Here is a 21,138-nt window from a genome sequence, read left to right on the forward strand (position 1 = left end):
GGATGTTCCAGGACATTGATAAGCAAGTACCAGTAAGTATCTGGGAGGGGATCCTTGGCAGGAGATGGTACCTGAATGGATTATGGATATGCAGAGGAGCACCACCCTGGCTACGTGACCTCTCGCTTAAAGGATTATGGCTGTTCCCTGCATCCCTGAGAGCCCTTCGCCAGAGTAGGAAAAAGGGGGTTTCATTTAGAAATAAAGATACACGGTATTTATTCATAAAGAAATATGGTTACATAGAGTCTCAGGCAACAGAGAAAGGGTAGGCTTGATCTTGAGGGGTTCGTGTTGGTGCGATACTAGAGTGGTGTTGTAGGATCAAATGGGGTCCCCTTGAGGGCATTTGTGCCGATCTTGATTCCCAAATGAAGCCTTGTTTGGGTGCCCCCCCCATAAAATTCCCTAACAGTCCCCCATTCGGAGATAGATTCGTGACCCAGTTCTGAAAGAACAACAAATCTTTTCTCCGCTCCTCCAGCCCTTCCCTGGGGTCCTGGGTGTCAAAGCTCTGTGATCTGGTATTCCCTTTCCCCAAGTGTCGCATCTGAACATATTCTGGGAAGAGGGTACGGTGCTGAGAATAAGTTCTTTAGGGAAAGAGATTTGAGGGGTTTGTGTCGGGGAAGAAGCGGAACAGGGAACAACAGGGGTTAACACAATGCATGGCACAACAAAACACAGGTACACATAAACTAAAACAATTCCTTTAAATAACCATCCTAGGTTGGGGAGCCAGCCCCATATGTCAAAGTCCGAAAGTCCTTCGTGTTGAATAGCTTCCAGTTGTCCAGCCAACTTATGGATATTGTTCAAATGTCCTGGAATATTTAGAGTCTGGTCTGTGACAAACGTGCAACACTCAGAGCTGATCAGGGCACAAGTCCCGCCCTCACTGGATAATAAAAAGTCTGTAGCAATTTGGTTCTGATCTTTTCTGCCTTCTGCATGAATTTTAAAAGTATGCCTGTAAGTTTTAAGATGTCTACATGGTTGGAGCTAGCTCCATACACAGGGAATAGTGCCCTGCCCCATGTTTCCCTATTGGCAGCCACGTCAGAGAGTTTGGGGAGGGATTTTGATTCTCCCTTATTCCTTTGCCTTCCCGCCGGTAAGTCATGAGTGATAAAGCAAATCAGGTTCCAGGAAAGTTGGATCTGCTCCGAGCTGGCATGGGGCTGTACCGGTAGGGTGCAGGGGGTTAGGAGTTTAAGAGGGTTATGTCCTTTGCAATCCCACCACAGCGCTGTGGTCCGGTGTGGTCCCATACTGGAGAGGTGGGTGAAGGGCCTATGGGGTGGTACCAACCCTCAAGGTACTCTCCCCCTTTCCAGCCCTCCGTGTGTCCAAGATTCCACAGGCAGCAAAATCGCCTCAAACAAATCCCTCGTAGTTGGGGCTTTGAAGGTTTTGGGGTCAAGAGGAGGCACTGGAACCCAAACATTAGGTTTTCCGTTTGGTGTTGCTTGTCAGTATAAACATGCGCAGCCCCTCCCCGCTCTATTTCTGTCCAATTTGGGTGGCAAAGGGCCTCACCTTGTCCATAGAGGAGGTACGATCCATTAGCACAGTTCATACGGTAGTATTGTTGTTCTATGGAAAGGTTGGCATATAGAGAGTTCCCAGTACTGAGTCCCAGGGATTTTAGGCACCAGTGAGTGACGTAGTAAGGTTCGGGATTCCGGGAGACAGAAGTTGAAACCCCCCATTCGGTCAGGGTCCTGGTCGCCCCCTAGGTCTACAGTGTGGTAGTTGAGTTAGTGGCAGTCAGCTTGCAGTCCGGAGCATTGGTCCGACAGGACCAAGGCAGGTTGAGAGCAGAAGAACAGGGTAAGGAGGTAAAGGATGGGACCCATGTTCAGTTCAACGTGGAGCGACAAACAACTGACAGCTGTCAAAGCAGGAGCTGTCAAACAAAGAGATGGTAATTGCGCGAATACAAAGGGGGTGGGGGTGGGCGCTGTGATCTGTTCACTTGGCGAGGATTTCTACACATGGCGAGAGGCACTCTCCCCTTTATTCGAGCTCTGAGCCCTTAGTTAAATTAATTCAATCCGGCCCTTGGATGTGTGTGAATGCAGAAGCGGAGGCCAGCAACACACACGCCCACCCCACCCCCAGGGAACCTTCTGACATGTTAAGGCAGGAACAACATCACTGATGACCAGGCCCAGTGGGGAGGAGGCGGTGCGGAGTTATTCGTTGATTTTTAAAAACCTTTTCCTCCAAGAAGCGCACATGATTCTCTTCTTCCATTTGACCCTCACAACAACCCTGCAGATTAGCCGGTGGAACGATTGGCTCACGGTTGCCTCGTGAGCTGGAGATTTCTCATTCAGGATGGGTCAGCCACTTAAAACTACTGCGCCCTGCCTCTTACTCGATCCGTGCGGAGGAAAGCGGGCAGGGCCAGCCCTAAGGCAAGGCTTGGTGGCGCAATGCTTGTGCCTGGCCCGCTGCCTGCCTGGTCTGCCTTCCTGGAGTTTGGAGCACCCAGAGGAGTTGCTCCTGTCGGATCAAGAGTCGCAAAGGAAGGGGGAAAGGTAAGGTACGCTAAGAGGAACTTTTGTAATAAGACTGCTACTGTACTTTGAGATCTTGTATAGAATGTCCTGGGAGACTGAAGTGTTCTCCTACTGGTTTCTCTGTCTTGTGATTCCTGATGTCAGATTTATGTCCATTTATCCTTTGGCGTAGGGTTTGGCCTGTTTGTCCAATATAGAGAGCTGAAGGGCACTGTTGGCATTTGATGGCATACACAATGTTAGAAGATGAGCAATTGAATAGTCCAGAGATGGTATGTTGAATGTTGTTGGGGCCAGTAATGATGTTGTCCGGGTGTATGTGGCAGCAAAGTTGGCATCTGGGTTTATTGCAGGCTCTGGTACCAGTGTCCATGTTAAGTCTGGTGGTTGTATTATTGTGGGTGAGAAGTTGTTTAAGATTGGGTGGCTGTCTGTAGGCAATGAAAGGTCTTCCTCCTAGAGCTTGAGAAAGAGAGCTGTCATTGTCCAGGAGAGGCTGTAGATCTCTGATGATGCGTTGTACTGTTTTAGCTTGGGAGCTGTATGTGATGACTAGTGGTGTTCTGTTATTTTCTTTTTTGGGTCTGTCCTGCAGCAGGTTCTCTCTAGGTATCAGTCTGGCTCTGTTGATCTGTTGTTTAACTTCATCAGGTGGATATTTTAGTTCTAAAAAGGTTTGCTATAGATCTCTAAGGTGAGATTCTCTGCAAAGTCCGCTGTGATTTTATCTGAAATGGTGTTCCTTGTGGCTTGTAAACCATGTGTAAATTGCAGGCTTGTATGTGTGGAGTGTGTTTTACTTTGAGCGGTGGTTTGGGGACCTCGGCACACAATAAACGGGCAACAAAAACAGTTTGTTTATGTTTCCTGTTTTCTTTCCCCAAACAGAGATAATATGTAAGTGTGGTGTCAGCTCCCTAAAAAGGTCAACAACTCTGGGAAATGGGGGGCGGGGGCGCCAGAGGGATCTTCGCACCACGACGCCGGATATGCTTAAGACGGCCCTGGACCTGGGTCTTGTTATAAGAATTTTAAGGTCATATATATATATATATAATAATTGTTCATAAAACATGTACATGAATGTACAGAAACATGTCTGAAGCAGCACAGGAAGACAGGCCTGACTGACACCATTTTGACTCTCTCTCTCTGACCAGGTGTTCCTCTGCAAGGAAGAAGGGGGGTGGGGGGAACCTTCTCATTGCCTCAGGAATTAAAGTGATAATCCCTGGCATCCTGATACCTGGGTGCCAGACAAAAGGGTGTGATTAACTTGGCTGGGAAACAGGGAAATGTAAATATCTCTTTTTTGTTGATTAGGTTTTGGGGGCAGGGTCCAGACTGCTCAGATTACTGCCACCAGACCTCCCCTTTCATGATGTACCTATGATGAATCTAGGGAAGGCGGCCTTGGGCTACACCCCTTCTGTGACATATGGATGATGCTTCTGGGGGGTGGGCTGAAACCAATTTCAAATTTCTTTTTAAGGGCAGGACACCTTTGTTTGGGGTTCCTTCCTTGTTCTCCTGCGTGAGAGGAAGGACCCTGTTGCAACAGCGAAAATAAAGGCTTTGCTTCTCAAACTTCTCTGGTTGGCCTCTGTTATATTCTCCAACCGATGGAGAACCCAATAAGGGAATAAGGGCAGATTTTTGCCTATATCAGTCTAGAGTGTAAGAGGCAGGGAGATTGCTGTGACATCCTTGTGAAGTGGGAGGGAATAGGAGTCCTCATCGGAGTGTGTCCACTTTCCTAGAACGTTTTCCTAAGAGACTTTCCAATCCCCATTTTCCTTTCGAAGGCCCCTTATAGAAACCTTCCCAAACCCGTTTGCCTATCGGAGTCAGACCACTTTCCTATCGGAGTCAGGCCACTTTCCTTAAACGTGCTCCAGGTTCCCCAGGTGCCCCATAACCCCGAGAGACCCCCCCCAGCCCCTTCGGAGACTGTGCAGGGCTAGAACTTGCGCAAGTGCCCCTTCGGAGACTGACCAGGGCAAAAATGGGTGCACCCCTGTCCAAAGAGACAACTCTGCAGACTTCAGGGGAAAAAGAAGCCCAACGAGAGCTTACTTCCCGTCTGAACTCTGATAAACCCCTCCAATTGTATTTAAGAAATGTTTCAGGGGCTAAAACAACAACAACAACAACAACAACAACAACAACAACAACAACAAAACAAAACAAAACAAAATGCAAGCTTGCTTAAATAATTTTTATGTAAGGGCTTGATCAACCCAAAAACATGGCAAATATTAAAAAGAGTGGAAGTAGTGTGTAAAGGTTTGTTTTATGGAGGCTGTAGAAGGCCATTTTTTCTCTCCAAAAGTAAAAATGTGTGTGTGTGTGTGTGTGTGTGTGTGTGTGTGTACATACCCATTTTTCAACAGTAAAGGGGGCAGGATGAAGGAAAATAAAGAGTTGTAACTTTGAAAATGCTTGCTCAATGCTTTGAAAATATTTTGAAACTTGAAAATGTTCACTTCATAAACACCAGCTATTAGTGGATAAGAGATGTACTCAAGGTTTAGATATGTTATGGGGTTTGTGTTTGTTAGGGAATTTTATAGGGGGTGGGGCACCCAAACGAGGCTTCATTTGGGAATCAAGATTGGCACAAATGCCCTCAAGGGGACCCCGTCTGATCCTACAACACCACTCTAGTATCGCACCAACACGAACCCCTCAAGATCAAGCCCTGTGTAATAAAGGCTCCCTTTCCTACCCTTTCTCTGTTGCCGGAGACTCTATGTAACCATATTTCTTTATGAATGAATATCGTGTATCTGTACTGTATTTCTATATGAAACCCCCTTTTGGGACTCTGGCCAAGGGCTCTCAGGGATGCAGGGAACAGCCATAATCCTTTAAGCGAGAGGTCACGTAGCCAGGGTGGTGCTCCTCTGCATATCCATAATCCATTCAGGTACCATCTCCTGCCAAGGATCCCCTCCCAGATACTTACTGGTACTTGCTTATCAATGTCCTGGGACATCATGCATTGTGTTAATCCTGTTTAAAAGTTCTTGCAGCCCTGTTCACGGTGTTCAGTCTGGCATTGAACCTGTTGCGCAGTAATAAACCTTGCTGTTTGCTCCGGATCGTGACTGGACTCCTTCCTTTTATACTCCGCAATGACCTAACCCTTGCCTGATGAGCTGGGTGGCTGAGCATTCTCGCACCCAGAATTTTGCCCTAACAGTGTTTAAATTGGCCACAACATCCATAGACTGCCTTCTTAAGTGTGCATAGTTAAAACTGCCAACCTGTTAAAAAATTTCTAGTATAAAGAAATCATGTTGAACCCATCAATCTTAAACATTATAAATGTGAGAATAAGGTGTGCAAATGTTTGTTATTGAGAGAGGCTCCAAAGGAGAGTCTTTCTCCAAGTGACTAGAGGAATGACTAAAGGAAAATTGAACAGCTATTCCAATAAAGGTGAATTGTTTGTCAAAAGTAGAGCTTCCATAGCCAGGAATTGTCTATCTGAGTCTAGTTTTAACTTCGATTCTGTTGGACAGAAGGGTTATTGTCGGGCTCCTGGTATCAGTCTCTTAAGGAAAAAAACTCATCTGCTAAAGGGTTCTGTATAAAGTTGGTATTTTCATTCAAATCTTGTGAATCCTGTATCTTAGAGGGTTAGACTAAATGACCTCAGGGTCCCTTCTAACTCCCATTTTAGAGCTATGTGAAAGGCAATGTGTCTGATGTGGTGATGGGTTGAAATTCAGCCCAGCTCTGCTTTCTGGCAAGGAAAGATTATTGGTTTTCAGAGTTAGAACAGAGTGTCGTCGTTTTTTAAGGAGTGATTATCTACGTTTTTACCATTTTGTCTAGTAAGGTTTAAAGTTTAAGCACATATGAAAGTCTTGACCATTTCCCCTTGTAAATAAATGGCAGAATATATCTTATGAATTGTGACCCTGTAGCCATTTTTTTTTGTAAACCCAATGTTTTAGCTTCTGAGGCTAAAGTGCCATTAGATTATAAACTACGTTTTGTACAACCAAAAGTAATATTTGGAATTTATTGGGCTCCGATACATCGATGTAAAAAGGGATGATCTATGGTATAAGGACATGCTGCTGGAGGTGCCAATATGAGAATGCCTCTTTGAAGCATTTGCTTATGCAAGTCTTGACGCTTACAGATTTTGGGAGGACAGTATTGCGATGCATAAATGCTAATTTGGGGAGAGGATGTTCCTGCCCTGAGGCAGGAAGCAATGTCATTACCAGCAAAAGCTTTGCATAATTTCTACCTTTGCCCTCTCCAGGGTCAGGTCAGCTTGGATCTCACTGCCTTGCCTGGCAGGAGGAGGAGGCGGCAACCTTTGAACAGCACCCACAGGGCGCTTCAGAAATCCCGGGGATTTCTCATCCTGTCTTTCTTCCAGGAGGGACCCAGGTGGCGCTGTGGTTAAACCACTGAGCCTAGGGCTTGCTGATCAGAAGGTCGGCGGTTCGAATCCCTGTGACGGGGTGAGCTCCTGTTGCTTGGTCCCAGCTCCTGCCAACCTAGCAGTTCGAAAGCACGTCAAAATGCAAGTAGATAAATAGGTACCACTACAGCGGGAAGGTAAACAGCGTTTCCGTGTGCTGCTCTGGTTTGCCAGAAGCGGCTTTGTCATGCTGGCCGCATGACCTGGAAGCTATACGCCGGCTCCCTCGGCCAATAATGCGAGATGAGCGCGCAACCCCAGAGTCGGTCACGACTGGACCTAATGGTCAGGGGTCCCTTTACCTTTACCTTACCTTTCTTCCAGGGGCACCTAAAGGCCACCAGGAGGAGCTGCGCTTGGTCCCTTTGAAAGGAAGGCAGCAGCAACTGCGGATCCTCAGAGGACTCTTCACCTGCTCAGAGGCACTCCTTCTTTCCTAGAGCTACAGTGTCACCGCCAAAGCTGCTGCAAATCCTGCCTTGCCAGGGGTTGGGCTGGATGACCCTTGAGGGTCCCTTCCAACTAGACCGCTTTACGGTTCTACAGTAAGTCCCACAGTTTATGAAATGCACCTGTTTTTCAAACGGTTCTTCCCTGCTTTTTATTGCATTTTATGCATCTCCTCAAGCGCCGCTTCCTCTGTTCCTGGTGGCTTGGAGAAGAGAGGTGTGCAGACGGGCCAATCGATCCTGGCACCCCAAGCTTTGTCTGGTGGGACGAGAGGGCAGGGCGGCCCTGGGGTGAGGGCCAGCCTGGCGGCTGCTGATTACAAAAGATGGAGCCCTGCTGCTCCTGGTCTTCCTCCACTCACCCCATGGCTATGGGGCTGGCAGGGGCATCCTCCCCCTGGCCCTCCCCTCTGGCTTCTCACTGCACCATAGAGATTGGCTCTAGTGCCCTGGCTGGGAGTCACAATAAACCCATCTGAAGGTGTCTCTGGGTGGGCGTGCACAGTTTGGGAGCCGCTGGGCTTGACCTTTTAAAGGCCAGGAATGAAATGATACGCCTTGTCTCCTCTTGGAGGAGGAGAGCTCACCCGGGTCCCCTTTGCCTCACCTGGGTCCTTTTTGCAGGCCCACCTGGGGACCAAAGAACAGGCGGCAGAGAGAGACGGTGTACATTGCAGGACAACATCTTCTCCTGGACAAGTGAGGCTCTTTCCTCCTCCCCCTCCCTCTCCTCCCTCCTGCCCCAAATGATGCCCCCATCCCGAGGGTACTGCTGAAGGGGAGCAGGTACGTTTTGAGATGCAGCTCGGAGGCCACCTGGGCTGAACACACCTGCGTCTTAATGCTCTCCCTTCTGCCGAGGCAGGGGCACCTCCTGGCTGGAGTCCCACTGCAGAGCCCCCCCCCAACTCCCCCCCCGGGTGTAAATTTTCTCCCCAGGGTCTCTTCCACTTGAGGGTCAGAAGATGGCTCTGCAGAAGCATCTGGAGGCCCTGAGCGTCTTCCAGTTGGTCCTCACCTTCCTCTTCTTTGGTAAGTTGGGAACTGGGGTGGGTGGCAGAGAGGGGACACTTCGTCACACTTTTGTGCATGCACACGGAAGCTCATGCCAAAATAAAAACTTAGTTGGTCTTTATTTTCCCTCTTTCCAAAGCAGCTTTGGGCCAGGTATGTCTGGACTAGGGAGTCAGCACCGCAGGCAGGGGGTTGGGCTAGATGACCCTGGGGTGCCCCTTCCAACCTAAAATGTCCTTCTGGATTTAGGGGGGCTTCAGATCATGGGCCTACAACTCCCATGTTCCCTAGCTAGCAGGACCAATGGTCAGGGATGATGGAAATTGTAGTCTCCAAACATCTGGAGGGCCGAGGTTGAGGAAGCCTGCCCTAGAAGGACCCCTTCAGAAAACTCCCCATAACCCAGGGAGCTTTTAACCATGGAGGCTGGCCTGTCCCTCACCTGCCTCTGGCCTCTCCCCCCCCCCACCAGGTGCCTTCTTCTCCGTTCTCCTGGTCTACCTGCTCTTCACCTCCTACTGGTCTATCAGCGTCCTGTATTTCGCCTGGTGGATCTTCGACTGGGATACTCCAGAGAGAGGTGAGTTCGATTCCCCCCAACCAGGGCCGGATTTGGGTTTGATGAGGCCCTACGCTACTGAAGGTGATGGGGCCCTTTATATGTCCAGCTGTATTTTGTCCACAACAAATGGTTGCTGTTTTTTGTGTTGAATATATGCTATATGTTACAGGTACTGGTAGGTAGCCGTGTTGGTCTGATGCAGTCAAAACAAAATACAAAAATCCTTCTGAAGAAGTGTGCATGCACACGAAAGCTCATACCTATGATAAACTTAGTTGGTCTCTAAGGTGCTACTATCCCCTTCATGGATCAATGCCTTGTCGTGGCGAAGGGGCTTGAATAACTCAGTGAAGCTATGAGCTATGCCATGCAGGACCACCCAAGATGGACAGGTCATAGGGGAGAGTTTTGACTAAACGTGATCCACCTGGAGAAGGAACTGACAAGCCACTACAGTATCCCTGCCAAGAAAACTCCATGGACAAAGACAACAAAGCGTGCTCTGGTCCATGGGGTCACGAAGAGTCGGACACGACTAAACGACTAAACAACAACAAGGTGCTACTGGAAGGATTTTTGTATTTTGTTTTGATATGCTATATGGTAATTTATGGACCTCATAGGTATCTATAGCCGTGCATTCATGCAGAATGTAGGCACCCTATATATAGAAAGGAGCAAACCCGTGATATTTGAGGGAGCAGGCTAGCAGGCGGGGCCCATGACTTACATCCTAGGAGCCGACACAACACAGAACACTGCTGCTGTAAGTAGGTTTTATTTTATTTGTTTTTTATCTTATATTTTGGAAATGTACATCCAGGTTTTTTCCTTTAAATTTTTGGGGGCCCCCATGAGAGTGGGGCCCTAAGCTATAGCTTATATAGTACATAAATTCTGCACTGCCCACAACCCTACCTGGAGGCCAGGTGAAAGGCCCCTCTCCCTGTCTGAGAAGGGTGCTGAGCCCCACATCCAGACCCACACAGCTTGAGCTGCTGTCTCGCCCTGCCTCTCCTCCTCCAGCCTCCTTCACCCGCTTCCCCTGGGGCGGCTTGGGAGCATCCCAAACCTGTTTCTGTCTGTTAGGGAATTTTATGGGGGGGCACCCAAACGAGGCTTCATTTGGGAATCAAGATTGGCACAAATGCCCTCAAGGGGACCCCATTTGATCCTACAACTCCACTCTAGTATCGCAACAACACGAACCCCTCAAGATCAAGCCCTGTGTAATAAAGGCTCCCTTTCCTACCCTTTCTCTGTTGCCTGAGACTCTATGTAACCATATTTCTTTATGAATGAATACCGTGTATCTTTACTTCTAAATGAAACCCCCTTTTGGGACTCTGGCCAAGGGCTCTCAGGGATGCAGGGAACAGCCATAATCCTTTAAGCGAGAGGTCAGGTAGCCAGGGTGGTGCTCCTCTGCATATCCATAATCCATTCAGGTACCATCTCCTGCCAAGGATCCCCTCCCAGATACTTACTGGTACTTGTTTATCAATGTCCTGGAACATCCTGCACTGTTGTTGTTGTTGTTTAGTCGTTTAGTCGTGTCCGACTCTTCGTGACCCCATGGACCATAGCACGCCAGGCACTCCTGTCTTGCACTGCCTCCCGTAGTTTGGTCAAACTCATGTTCGTAGCTTCGAGAACACTGTCCAACCATCTTGTCCTCTGTCGTCCCCTTCTCCTAGTGCCCTCAATCTTTCCCAACATCAGGGTCTTTTCCAAGGATTCTTCTCTTCTCATGAGGTGGCCAAAGTATTGGAGCCTCAGCTTCACGATCTGTCCTTCCAGGGAGCACTCAGGGCTGATTTCCTTAAGAATTGATAGGTTTGATCTTCTAGCAGTCCATGGGACTCTCAAGAGTCTCCTCCAGCACCATAATTCAAAAGCATCAATTCTTCGGCGATCAGCCTTCTTTATGGTCCAGCTCTCACTTCCATACATCACTACTGGGAAAACCATAGCTTTAACTATACGGACCTTTGTCGGCAAGGTGATGTCTCTGCTTTTTAAGATGCTGTCTAGGTTTGTCATTGCTTTTCTCCCAAGAAGCAGGCGTCTTTTAATTTCGTGACTGCTGTCACCATCTGCAGTGATCAAGGAGCCCAAGAAAGTAAAATCTCTCACTGCCTCCATTTCTTCCCCTTCTATTTGCCAGGAGGTGATGGGACCAGTGGCCATGATCTTGGTTTTTTTGATGTTGAGCTTCAGACCATATTTTGTGCTCTCCTCTTTCACCCTCATTAAAAGGTTCTTTAATTCCTCCTTATTTTCTGCCATCAAGGTTGTGTCATCAGCATATCTGAGGTTGTTGATATTTCTTCCGGCAATCTTAATTCCAGTTTGGGATTCATCTAGTCCAGCCTTTCACATGATGAATTCTGCATATAAGTTAAATAAGCAGGGAGACAATATACAGCCTTGTGGTACTCCTTTCCCAATTTTGAACCAATCAGTTGTTCCATATCCAGTTCTAACTGTAGCTTCTTGTCCCACATAGAGATTTCTCAGGAGACAGATGAGGTGATCAGGCACTCCCATTTCTTTAAGAACTTGCCATAGTTTGCTGTGGTCGACACAGTCAAAGGCTTTTGCATAGTCAATGAAGCAGAAGTAGACGTTTTTCCTGGAACTCTCTAGCTTTCTCCATAATCCAGCGCATGTTTGCAATTTGGTCTCTGGTTCCTCTGCCCCTTCGAAATCCAGCTTGCACTTCTGGGAGTTCTCAGTCCACATACTGCCTAAGCCTGCCTTGTAGAATTTTAAGCATAACCTTGCTAGCGTGTGAAATGAGCGCAATTTCTGCTGTAGAGCACCCTTTTTCTGTGATGCAGGTATGACATGTCTGGGGGGTGGTCTGCCTTCTGTGATGTATGTCTGATGCTTCTGGGGATGGCCTTGGAGGGCAATTTCAAATGTATATATAAGGGCAGGCACACCTTTGTTCTGGGTCCTCCTCCTTTCTCCTGCCTGTGAGGGAGCACCCTGATGCAACAGTCAATAAAGATCAAACTTACTAGCTGCTTTGCTTCTCAATATTCTCTGGTTGGCCTCTGTTATTTTCTCCTACTGATAGAAAACCTCCAAAGGACTCTACAAGGGCTCTTGTATACCCCTTTAGGGAATAAGGGCAGATTTTGTTTAGTACATCGCGGAGAAATATTTGGGGTCAATTTGGGAGAGTCCGAATGGCTTCAGGATTGCTCTCCTGTACTATTTCAGACACCTGGTTTCTCCTGTACTATTTCAGACACTATTTGGTCTCTGGTTCCTCTGCCCTTTCGAAATCCAGCTTGCACTTCTGGGAGTTCTCGGTCCACATACTGCCTAAGCCTGCCTTGTAGAATTTTAAGCATAACCTTGCTAGCGTGTGAAATGAGCGCAATTGTGCGGTAGTTGGAGCATTCTTTGGCACTGCCCTTCTTTGGAATTGGGATGTAGACTGATCTTCTCCAATCCTCTGGCCATTGCTGAGTTTCCCAAACTTGCTGGCATATTGGGTGTAGCACCTTAACAGCATTATCTTTTAAAATTTTAAATAGTTCAGCTGGAATATCATCACTTCCACTGGCTTTGTTATTAGCAGTGCTTTCTAAGGCCCATTTGACTTCACTCTCCAAGATGTCTGGCTCAAGGTCAGCAACCACACTACCTGGGGTGTACGAGACCTCCATATCTTTCTGGTATAATTCCTCTGTGTATTCTTGCCACCTCTTCTTGATGTCTTCTGCTTCTGTTAGGTCCTTACCACTTTTGTCCTTGATTATGGTAATCTTTGTACGAAATGTTCCTTTCATATCTCCAATTTTCTTGAACAGATCTCTGGTTTTCCCCATTCTATTGTTTTCCTCTATTTCTTTGCATTGCTCATTTAAGAAGACCCTCTTATCTCTCCTTGCTGTTTTTTGGAAATCTGCATTCAGTTTCCTGTATCTTTCCCTATCTCCCTTGCATTTTGCTTGCCTTCTCTTCTCCGCTATTCGTAAGGCCTCGTTGGACAGCCATTTTGCCTTCTTGCATTTCCTTTTCCTTGGGATGGTTTTCGTTGCTGCCTCCTGTATAATGTTACGAGCCTCCATCCATAGTTCTTCAGGCACTCTGTCCACCAAATCTAAATCCTTAAACCTGTTCCTCACTTCCACTGTGTATTCACTGTGGTTTTTCCTACTTTCTTCAGTTTAAGCTGGAATTTTGCTATAAGAAGCTGATGATCTGAGTTACAGTCAGCTCCAGGTCTTGTTTTTGCTGATTGTATAGAGCTTCTCCATCTTTGGCTGCAGAGAATATAATCAATCTGATTTCGATGCTGCCCATTTGGTGATATCCATGTGTAGAGTCGTCTCTTGTGTTGTTGGAAGAGAGTGTTTGTGATGACCAGCTTGTTCTCTTGACAGAACTCTATTAGCCTTTGCCCTGCTTCATTTTGAACTCCAAGGCCTGCACTGTTACCTTGTGTTAATCCTCTTTACCTGTATGCTAATGCCCCTTGCACCTTCCCCTTTTCTGACGTTTTTTACCCTGTCAGAAGTGATGTATGTATGATGCTTTCGATGTGCATTATGGGATGGTGGTGGGAACTTTTAAAAGTTCTTGCAGCCCTGTTCACGGTGTTCAGTCTGGCATTGAACCTGCTGCGCAGTAATAAACCTTGCTGTTTGCTCCGGATCGTGGCTGGACGCCTTCCTTTTATACTCCGCAACGACCACAGGCCCTTGCCTGATGAGCTGGGTGGCTGAGCATTCTCGCACCCAGAATTTTGCCCTAACACTGTCCCTGCTATTTACTGTTATGTATTTTCCAAGACAGCTTCCAATAAAAGACACAATGGCAGGAGGGGTTTCATCTCTCTCTCTCTCTCCCTCCCTCCCTCTCCCCCCCTCCCCCCTTGTGTGTGTGTATATGGAGGGCAGAAAAATCAGTTGCATTTATTTAAGTATTTATAATTATTAAATTTTTACTATAAAAACACACGAAATCCTGTAATTTACACGAATCAAAAGAGCCCTCCCCAAAATATAACTTAGAATCAGAGTTGGAAGGGACCCCGAGGATCATCTTCCTCCTCCTCATAAATTAATTATTTTATTTTATTTTATTTATACCCTGCTAATCTGGCTGGGCTGCCCCAGCCTCTCTGGGTGGCTTCCAACACACACACACAATAATAATAATAATAACAACAACAACAACAACAAACAACAATATATCAAGTATTAATAGTAACAATCAGATCCTATATTTTAAAAAGTTACAATAACTTTAAAATAAACAACTTACACCAAATGAAGCAATATGCACTAATCCATTACAATCCAATAATAAACACTAAAATTAAACATCCGCAAGTAATAATTAAATAACTAAACATTTAAGCAGAGGTCAGGTGCTCATCTGCCAGGGATTCCTTGGCTGTGATTCCTGCATTGCTGAGGGTTGCACTGGATGACCCCTGGGGGTCCCCTTCCAACCCCACAATTCTCTGATTCCGTCCCCTGCCTGAACCCTTGCTTTTGCAGGTGGGCGCCGCAGCGACTGGACAAGGCACTGGAGAGTCTGGGAACTCCACCGGGATTATTTCCCCATCAAGGTATGAGAAAGGGGCTGGCAGGGAGACGGAGGGTCTGCCATCCTTCGAAGGATGCCAGGAGTCCTTGGCACTCCTGGAGACCAGATCACGGATAAGCAGGAGGTGGTGGCCGTCAAAGGCTGCTGGCCATGGGATCTGCGCACTGCCTCTCTGAATGTGACATTCGGGTGGGGGGCAAAATGCCCCTCCTGCCTTGCAGCTGGTGAAGACGGCCGAGCTGCCCCCGACACGGAACTACGTCCTGGGCTCCCACCCCCACGGGATCATCTGCACGGGGGCTTTTTCTGCCTTCTGCACCGAGGCCACAGGCTTCTCCCGCACCTTCCCTGGCCTCCGGCCCAGCCTGGCCGGCCTCGCAGGGATGTTCCGCCTGCCCGTCTACCGGGAGTACATTATGAGCTCAGGTGAGGCCAATGGGGTGAGGGATGGAGAATGAAGAGGGGGGGCGGAGGGAAGTCCTTAGGGTGGACACATGGAGTCCACAGGGGGTTGAGAGGCCGTCTTGTGCTACTAGCCGGTCAGGTTGGGGGTGGGGAAGTGGGTGGCCCCTTCCCTAAGGAGCATCTTCAAGAACCCTGCCTGAACCACCCCACTCTCAGGAATGCCTTCCCAGAGCCCCTGGGAATAGAATTCCTCAGCAAGAATTTCTGTTTTTCCTGCCATTCTTTGCTCCTGTGCAAACGAAAAGGGGCGTTTCTGTGCGCAAATCATGATGATGGTTATGATGGTGATAATTATTATTTATACCCCACCCATCTGGCTGGGTTTTCCCAGCCACTCTGGGTGGCTTCCAACAGAATATTAAAAACACGATAAAACACCAAACATTAAAAACTTCCCAGAACGTCCCTTCAGATGCCTTCTAAAAGTCAGATAGTTTCCTTGACATCTGATGGGAGGATGTTCCACAGGGCGGCGTCACTTTTGAGAAGGCCCTCTGCGTGGTTCCCTGTAACCTCACTTCTCACGGCGAGGGAACCGCCAGAAGGCCCTCGGTGCTGGACCTCAGTGTCCGGGCTGAACAATGGGTGTGGAGACGCTCCTTCAGGTCTACTGGGCCGAGGCCGTTTAGGGCTTTAAAGGTCAGCACCAACACTTTGAATTGTGCTCGGAAACGTACTGGGAGCCAATGTAGATCTTTCAAGACCGGTGTTATGTGGTCTCGGCGGCCGCTCCCAGTCACCAGTCTAGCTGCCGCATTCTGGGTTAGTTGTAGTTTCCGGGTCACCTTCAAAGGTAGCCCCACGTAGAGCGCATTGCAGTAGTCCAAGCGAGAGATAACTAGAGCATGTAGCGCTCTGGCGAGACAGTCTACAGGCAGGTAGGGTCTCAGCCTGCGTACCAGATGGAGCTGATAGACACAGAATTGACCTGTGCCTCCATGGACAGCAGTGAGTCCAAAATGACTTCCAGGCTGCGCACTTGGTCCTTCAGGGCCACAGTTGCCCCTTTAAAGACCAGGGAATCCCCCACACCTGCCCACCCCCTGTCGCCCAAGAAGAACAGTACTTCTGTCTTGTCAGGATTCAACCTCAATCTGTTAGCTGCCATCCATCCTCCAGCCACTTTCAGACACGCTGATTCTTTGCCAGCGATTCTTTTGCCCTTTAATCGACTCGCACAATTTCAGAGTTGGCGGAGAATCGCGAGGGTCCTCTAGTAGTCCAACCCCCTGAAAAGCAGAGAATTCCTTCGCACCCACAAGCACCTTTGCTTTCTCCCACTTCCAGGGATGGTCCCGGTTAACAAAAGGTCCCTGGACTTCCTCCTGAGCGGGCCCCCCGGGCGCGCGGTGGTCATCGTGGTGGGGGGCGCGGCCGAGTCGCTGGACGGTGCCCCCGGAGAGCAGCGCGTCCGCCTTCACGGAAGGAGGGGATTCGTGCGCCTGGCGCTGCAACATGGGTAGGGGCACCAAGGGGGCAAGGGGGTGTCCCGGGGGATGTTGGGCACAGGTCAGCAATATCTCAGGCTGGGTGAGCATGGCAGCGCTTCCTGGTGGATCCTGCCCCAAAGAAGCAATTACAAGGACTGAAGGCCCCTTGCCATGTAGTTTTTTATTACATTTTTCTTACGTTTTCTCAATAACCTTCCTAACAAATAATTCCACTGCTCCATAAGCTGACCCCCCCTCAGTGTTTTTACTCAAACCTTTTCTACTGTGCTTTATCTTTATCTATTACCAAAAAAAATATTACATTTTTTTGGTCATTTTTCTTCTGCTGCTTTTATATCGAATCCTGTCCACGATTTCATTTGACTGTCATATTTTTTTAAATAATCCACAAATGGCCTCATCCTTCTGTAAAAAGTTCATCATTCTGATCTCTTAATTTTGCTGTGAGCTTTGCCATCTCTGCCTAGTCCATTTCTTTCAAAAGCCACTCACTCTTTTCCCCAATTCTGTGCATGTAATATTCTAGCTGCAGTTGTCAGGCATATAAATAGTTTAGTCATCTTCTAGGGAACATCTCTCCCTATTATGCCTATAAGAAAAGCTTCTGGTCTTTTGGGAATAGAGCATTTAAACATTTTCTCCATTTCTTTATATATCTTTCCCCAAAAGCCTTTCGCTTTCCTACATCTCCACCACAAATGGAAGAAAGACCCACATACCTATTTTTAGCATTTACTTGACACATTTTTTTATAAATTTTAGCCAGTTTATTTGGCATTAAATACCACCTGTACAACATTTTGAGATAGTTTTCTCTTAATGTATAACAGGCTGTGAATTCCATATCCTAAGGTCCCTCCCTGCCTTCCCACAGCCTAGCCTACCTCACAAGGTTCTTGGTTGGATTAAATGCTCTCCCTGACCCGACATTCCTTTCTTCCTCCTCTTCCTCCTCACAGGGCTGACCTGGTGCCCGTTTACACCTTTGGGGAGAACGACATTTTCCGACAGATCCGATTCCCCGAGGGCAGCTGCGTTCGACGCCTCCAGCTGGGTTTCAAGCAGCTGCTCGGCTTCGCCCCTTGCCTCTTCAGCGGGAGGGGCCTCTTCTCCAGCCGCTCCTGGGGGCTCCTGCCCATGGCTGCCCCCATCACGGTGGTGGGTAAGGACCCAGCAGGCTCCCCATCCCTTCCTTAGCCTCCGCCTTCTGCCCCCCAAAACACCCCCAACTCACCAACTTGCTTGCAAAGAGCCGCAAACTCTTCAGCATCATACTAAGTGGCAGGTTCTGCCGTGCCTCTCTCTCGCCCCCTCCTAGAACTGAATCAGAAACCATGTGGAATTGGAAGGGTTCCCTGAGGGTCATCTAGCCCAACCCCTCTGTGATGAAAGAATAAAACGATCCGCCTCGTTTTATCCTTCTCCCCATCCTTGGAGGTTACCTAGCAGAGGTTGGGGGGCCACCAATCAGGGATTCCTGCATTGCAGGGGTTGGGCTGCATGACCCTCGGGGGTCCCTTCTATTCCTGCACTTAACCCACTCCTTACTCCAAAGCCAGGGTGCAAAGGCCGCTGAGGTGGGGGTGAGGTCTTGGGAGATGCAATGGTCAGAGCAGCAGGCCCCTCCAAACCACCCCCCTCTCTCTCCTGCAGTGGGGAAGCCTATCCCGGTCCCGCTCCGCCCGCGCCCCACCGAGGACGAGGTGAACAGCTTCCACGCTCTCTACGTCGAGGCTCTGAAGCAGCTCTTTGACGCCCATAAAGAATCCTGCGGCCTTCCGGCCTCCCAGCAGCTCCTCATCACCTAGACTAGAGGGACCAGACTTCAGCCGAAGCAGCACCAGGGGACACAAGTTGTGGGGGAGACACCAGGGAGACTTTGTCGTCGTCCCCATCTGCGCACACCAATAATCAATCAATTAACTGGCATGCAGAGTACAAAAGTATATAAGACAAAGCATAAAACTGGAGTCTGCTTATAGAACGGTATTCTTTAAAATAAAACTAAGGCAATAAGGTTAAAAGGTGTTTCTCCGTTTATAGCGACGTACAGTAGTTTCATAGCATCTCTTAGAAATTCTGCTTGTTGTTTAGTCGTTTAGTTGTGTCCGACTCTTCGTGACCTCCTGGACCAGAGCACGCCAGTCACTCCTGTCTTCCACTGCCTCCTGCAGTTTGTCAGTGTGCATGCACACGAAAGCTCATACCAAAATTAAAACTTAGTTGGTCTTTAGGGTGCTACTGAAGGATTTTTAAAAATTTTTTGTTTCCACTCTGCCTACCTGTATCCTGCAGTTTGGTCAGACTCATCATGTTGGTGGCTTTGAGAACACTGTCCAACCATCTTGTCCTCTGTCGTCCCCTTCTCCTAGTGCCCTCAATCTTTCCCAACATCAGGGTCTTTTCCAAGGATTCTTCTCTTCTCATGAGGTGGCCAAAGTATTGGAGCCTCAGCTTCACGATCTGTCCTTCCAGTGAGCACTCAGGGCTGATTTCCTTCAGAATGCATAGGTTCCAGTAAGAGCTGTTCTGCAGTGGAATTTGCTGCCAAGGAGTGTGGTGGAGTCTCCTTCTTTGGAGGTCTTTAAGCAGAGGCTTGACAGCCATCTGTCAAGAATGCTTTGATGGTGTTTCCTGCTCGGCAGGAGGTTGGACTGGATGACCCTTGTGGTCTCTTCCAACTCTATGATTCTATGATTCTAGGTTTGATCTTCTTGCAGTCCATGGGACTCTCAAGAGTCTCCTCCAGCACCATAATTCAAAAGCATCCATTCTTTGGCGATCAGCCTTCTTTATGGTCCAGCTCTCACTTCCATACATCACTACAGTACTGGGAAAACCATAGCTACCTTTATACTTTTGCCTAAGGCTGTTCCGTAGAAAGGAAACCCCGTGTGGAATTGGAAGGGTCCCCCGAGGGTCATCTAGCCCAACCCCTCTGCAATGAAAGAATAAAACGATCCACCTCATTTCATGGGGCTTGCTATGGAGGGAGCTGCGATTGCGCACACATATGTGTGTGTGTGTTTGTGCGCGCACACACACGACTTCCTTCTCCCCTTCCTTGGAGGCTACTAAGCAGAGGTTGGGGGGGGGCACGAATCAGGGGGTTGGCTAAATGACCCTTGGGGGGGGTCTCCTCCATTCCTGCACTTAACCCACCCCTGAAACCCAAGGCCAGAGTGCAAAGGCTGCTGGGATAGGGAGACCCTAGCTGCCATGGGGTGCGGGCAAAGGCAGAGCAGCAGACCCCCCCCCAACTGTCACCTAGGGACCCGAGCTCAACCCGAAGCAGCCTGAGGGGACACAAGGTTGTGGTTGGGGGGGGGAGACACACGGGAGACTTTATTTCCCCCCATCCCCGTCTGTACACACCATTTCCAATAAAAGGCGCCGCGCCTGGTGTCTGATTTTGGGTCCTTGGTGCCCGCATCCCCTTTTTGCGCCTGCCTGCGGAGCCCGAGGCTGGTTGTCTCATTCACACATGCATTATTAAGGCAAGGTTTGCAGAGCCCGGCAGCCAGAGAAGCAGGCCAAGGCCCTGGATCCGTGGCCCTGGCTTGAGGGGGCTGCCCACATGCCCTCCGGGTGAGTGGCCAGGAGATTGCCTGTCTGCAAGAGAGAAGAACATTCAGACATGCAGGCTCAGCTCTTACTTGGAAAATGGGGGCTTGGCCTGCTCTTATGGGCCACGGAAAAGAGGGAGGGGAAGCTGAGCTTGGGGATCTGCTTGCCCAATAATTGTTTCTGATAATTGGTTCTCATGGGAAACTTACAGATTCTGGCTTCACACAATTAACTCAAGGCAGTGTCAATTTACTCTTGGCAGAAAGCCAAGGTCTGCCTGGCCTGGCAACAGCTCTCTGATTGGTTAATGACTAGCACTGAACTCTGTTATCTAGGAATGCTAGCACAGTTGTTTCTTGTTGGGTGTTAGGGGTAGGAGTGCTGCGTGTGGTTGGAGAGAGAGAGACAGAAAGGATTTATTTTGCTTTGCTTTGTATGCAGAAACTCTGCTGGTTTTATTTTCTTTTAATAAATCCTGTAAATAGTTATTCTGCGTCTAGCCGACTAGTCATTTCCACCTCAACTAGCTTCTGCGCTGTGCAGGAAAACTCTGCTACGTTTGGGCTAAAGCCACTAGAGCTATGCCTGACACTTCAAAATTCTAAGACTCAGGAGCAACTCCGGACATGCCCGGGTCGGGTCGAGGCAGGGCAGGGGGGTGCCAGGAGGCTCAGGCCAGAGGGAGAGAGGGCCCTCGGTTCAGCATTCCCCTTTGCACATTGTGTGCACTCTGCGCATGCCCTGAGGCAACCCCCAGCTTGCACCCTGCCGTCGTGAAGAATAGCTTTGGTTCCATGTGGAATGGAGATCTGGGCATCGCTGGTTGCAGTGAGCAAGTTATCCCCAGAGGTCCTCGTGCAGCTCAGAGAAATAAATGCAAGCAAAAAGCAGCTATTCGGTCTGATCATCCTTTCATGGTTGCCAAGGTGACTTGAAATCTGGGCATCCCTGGTTGCAGTCCACCCCGCGAGGTCCTTTCACCAGTCAGGATAAATCAAGAGACCACAGCCAGGGATAAGGAAAGCAAGAAGCCGCTATTAAGCCCCATCTCTATTGTTGCGATAAGGTTTCAACTTCTAAG

General features: G+C 48.6%; 1 protein-coding gene across 1 annotated transcript; it reads left to right on the forward strand.

Annotated features, from left to right (window-relative positions):
- The first annotated feature begins 7,381 nt into the window (after positions 1-7,381).
- LOC132593072 (2-acylglycerol O-acyltransferase 3-like) lies at positions 7,382-20,545 on the forward strand. Its single transcript, XM_060281982.2, has 9 exons — positions 7,382-7,520; positions 8,049-8,123; positions 8,364-8,456; positions 8,911-9,018; positions 14,526-14,596; positions 14,796-15,000; positions 16,327-16,498; positions 17,450-17,652; positions 18,144-20,545. Exons 3-9 carry the CDS (start codon positions 8,390-8,392, stop codon positions 18,296-18,298), a joined length of 981 nt encoding a protein of 326 aa, XP_060137965.2. The 5' UTR covers positions 7,382-7,520; positions 8,049-8,123; positions 8,364-8,389; the 3' UTR covers positions 18,299-20,545.
- The last annotated feature ends 593 nt before the right edge of the window (positions 20,546-21,138 follow it).

Source organism: Zootoca vivipara, chromosome 12 (genome assembly GCF_965207765.1).
Source record: "Zootoca vivipara chromosome 12, rZooViv2.hap1.1, whole genome shotgun sequence".
NCBI classification, from domain to species: Eukaryota; Metazoa; Chordata; class Lepidosauria; order Squamata; family Lacertidae; genus Zootoca; species Zootoca vivipara.

Coding starts and splice junctions, on each gene's coding strand:
- LOC132593072 (XM_060281982.2), top strand. CDS start 8,390: ATGGCTCTGCAGAAGCATCTGGAGGCCCTGAGCGTCTTCCAGTTGGTC. Junction 8,457..8,910: donor CCTCACCTTCCTCTTCTTTG/GTAAGTTGGGAA, acceptor CCCCCCCACCAG/GTGCCTTCTTCTCCGTTCTC. Junction 14,597..14,795: donor GGGATTATTTCCCCATCAAG/GTATGAGAAAGG, acceptor CCTGCCTTGCAG/CTGGTGAAGACGGCCGAGCT.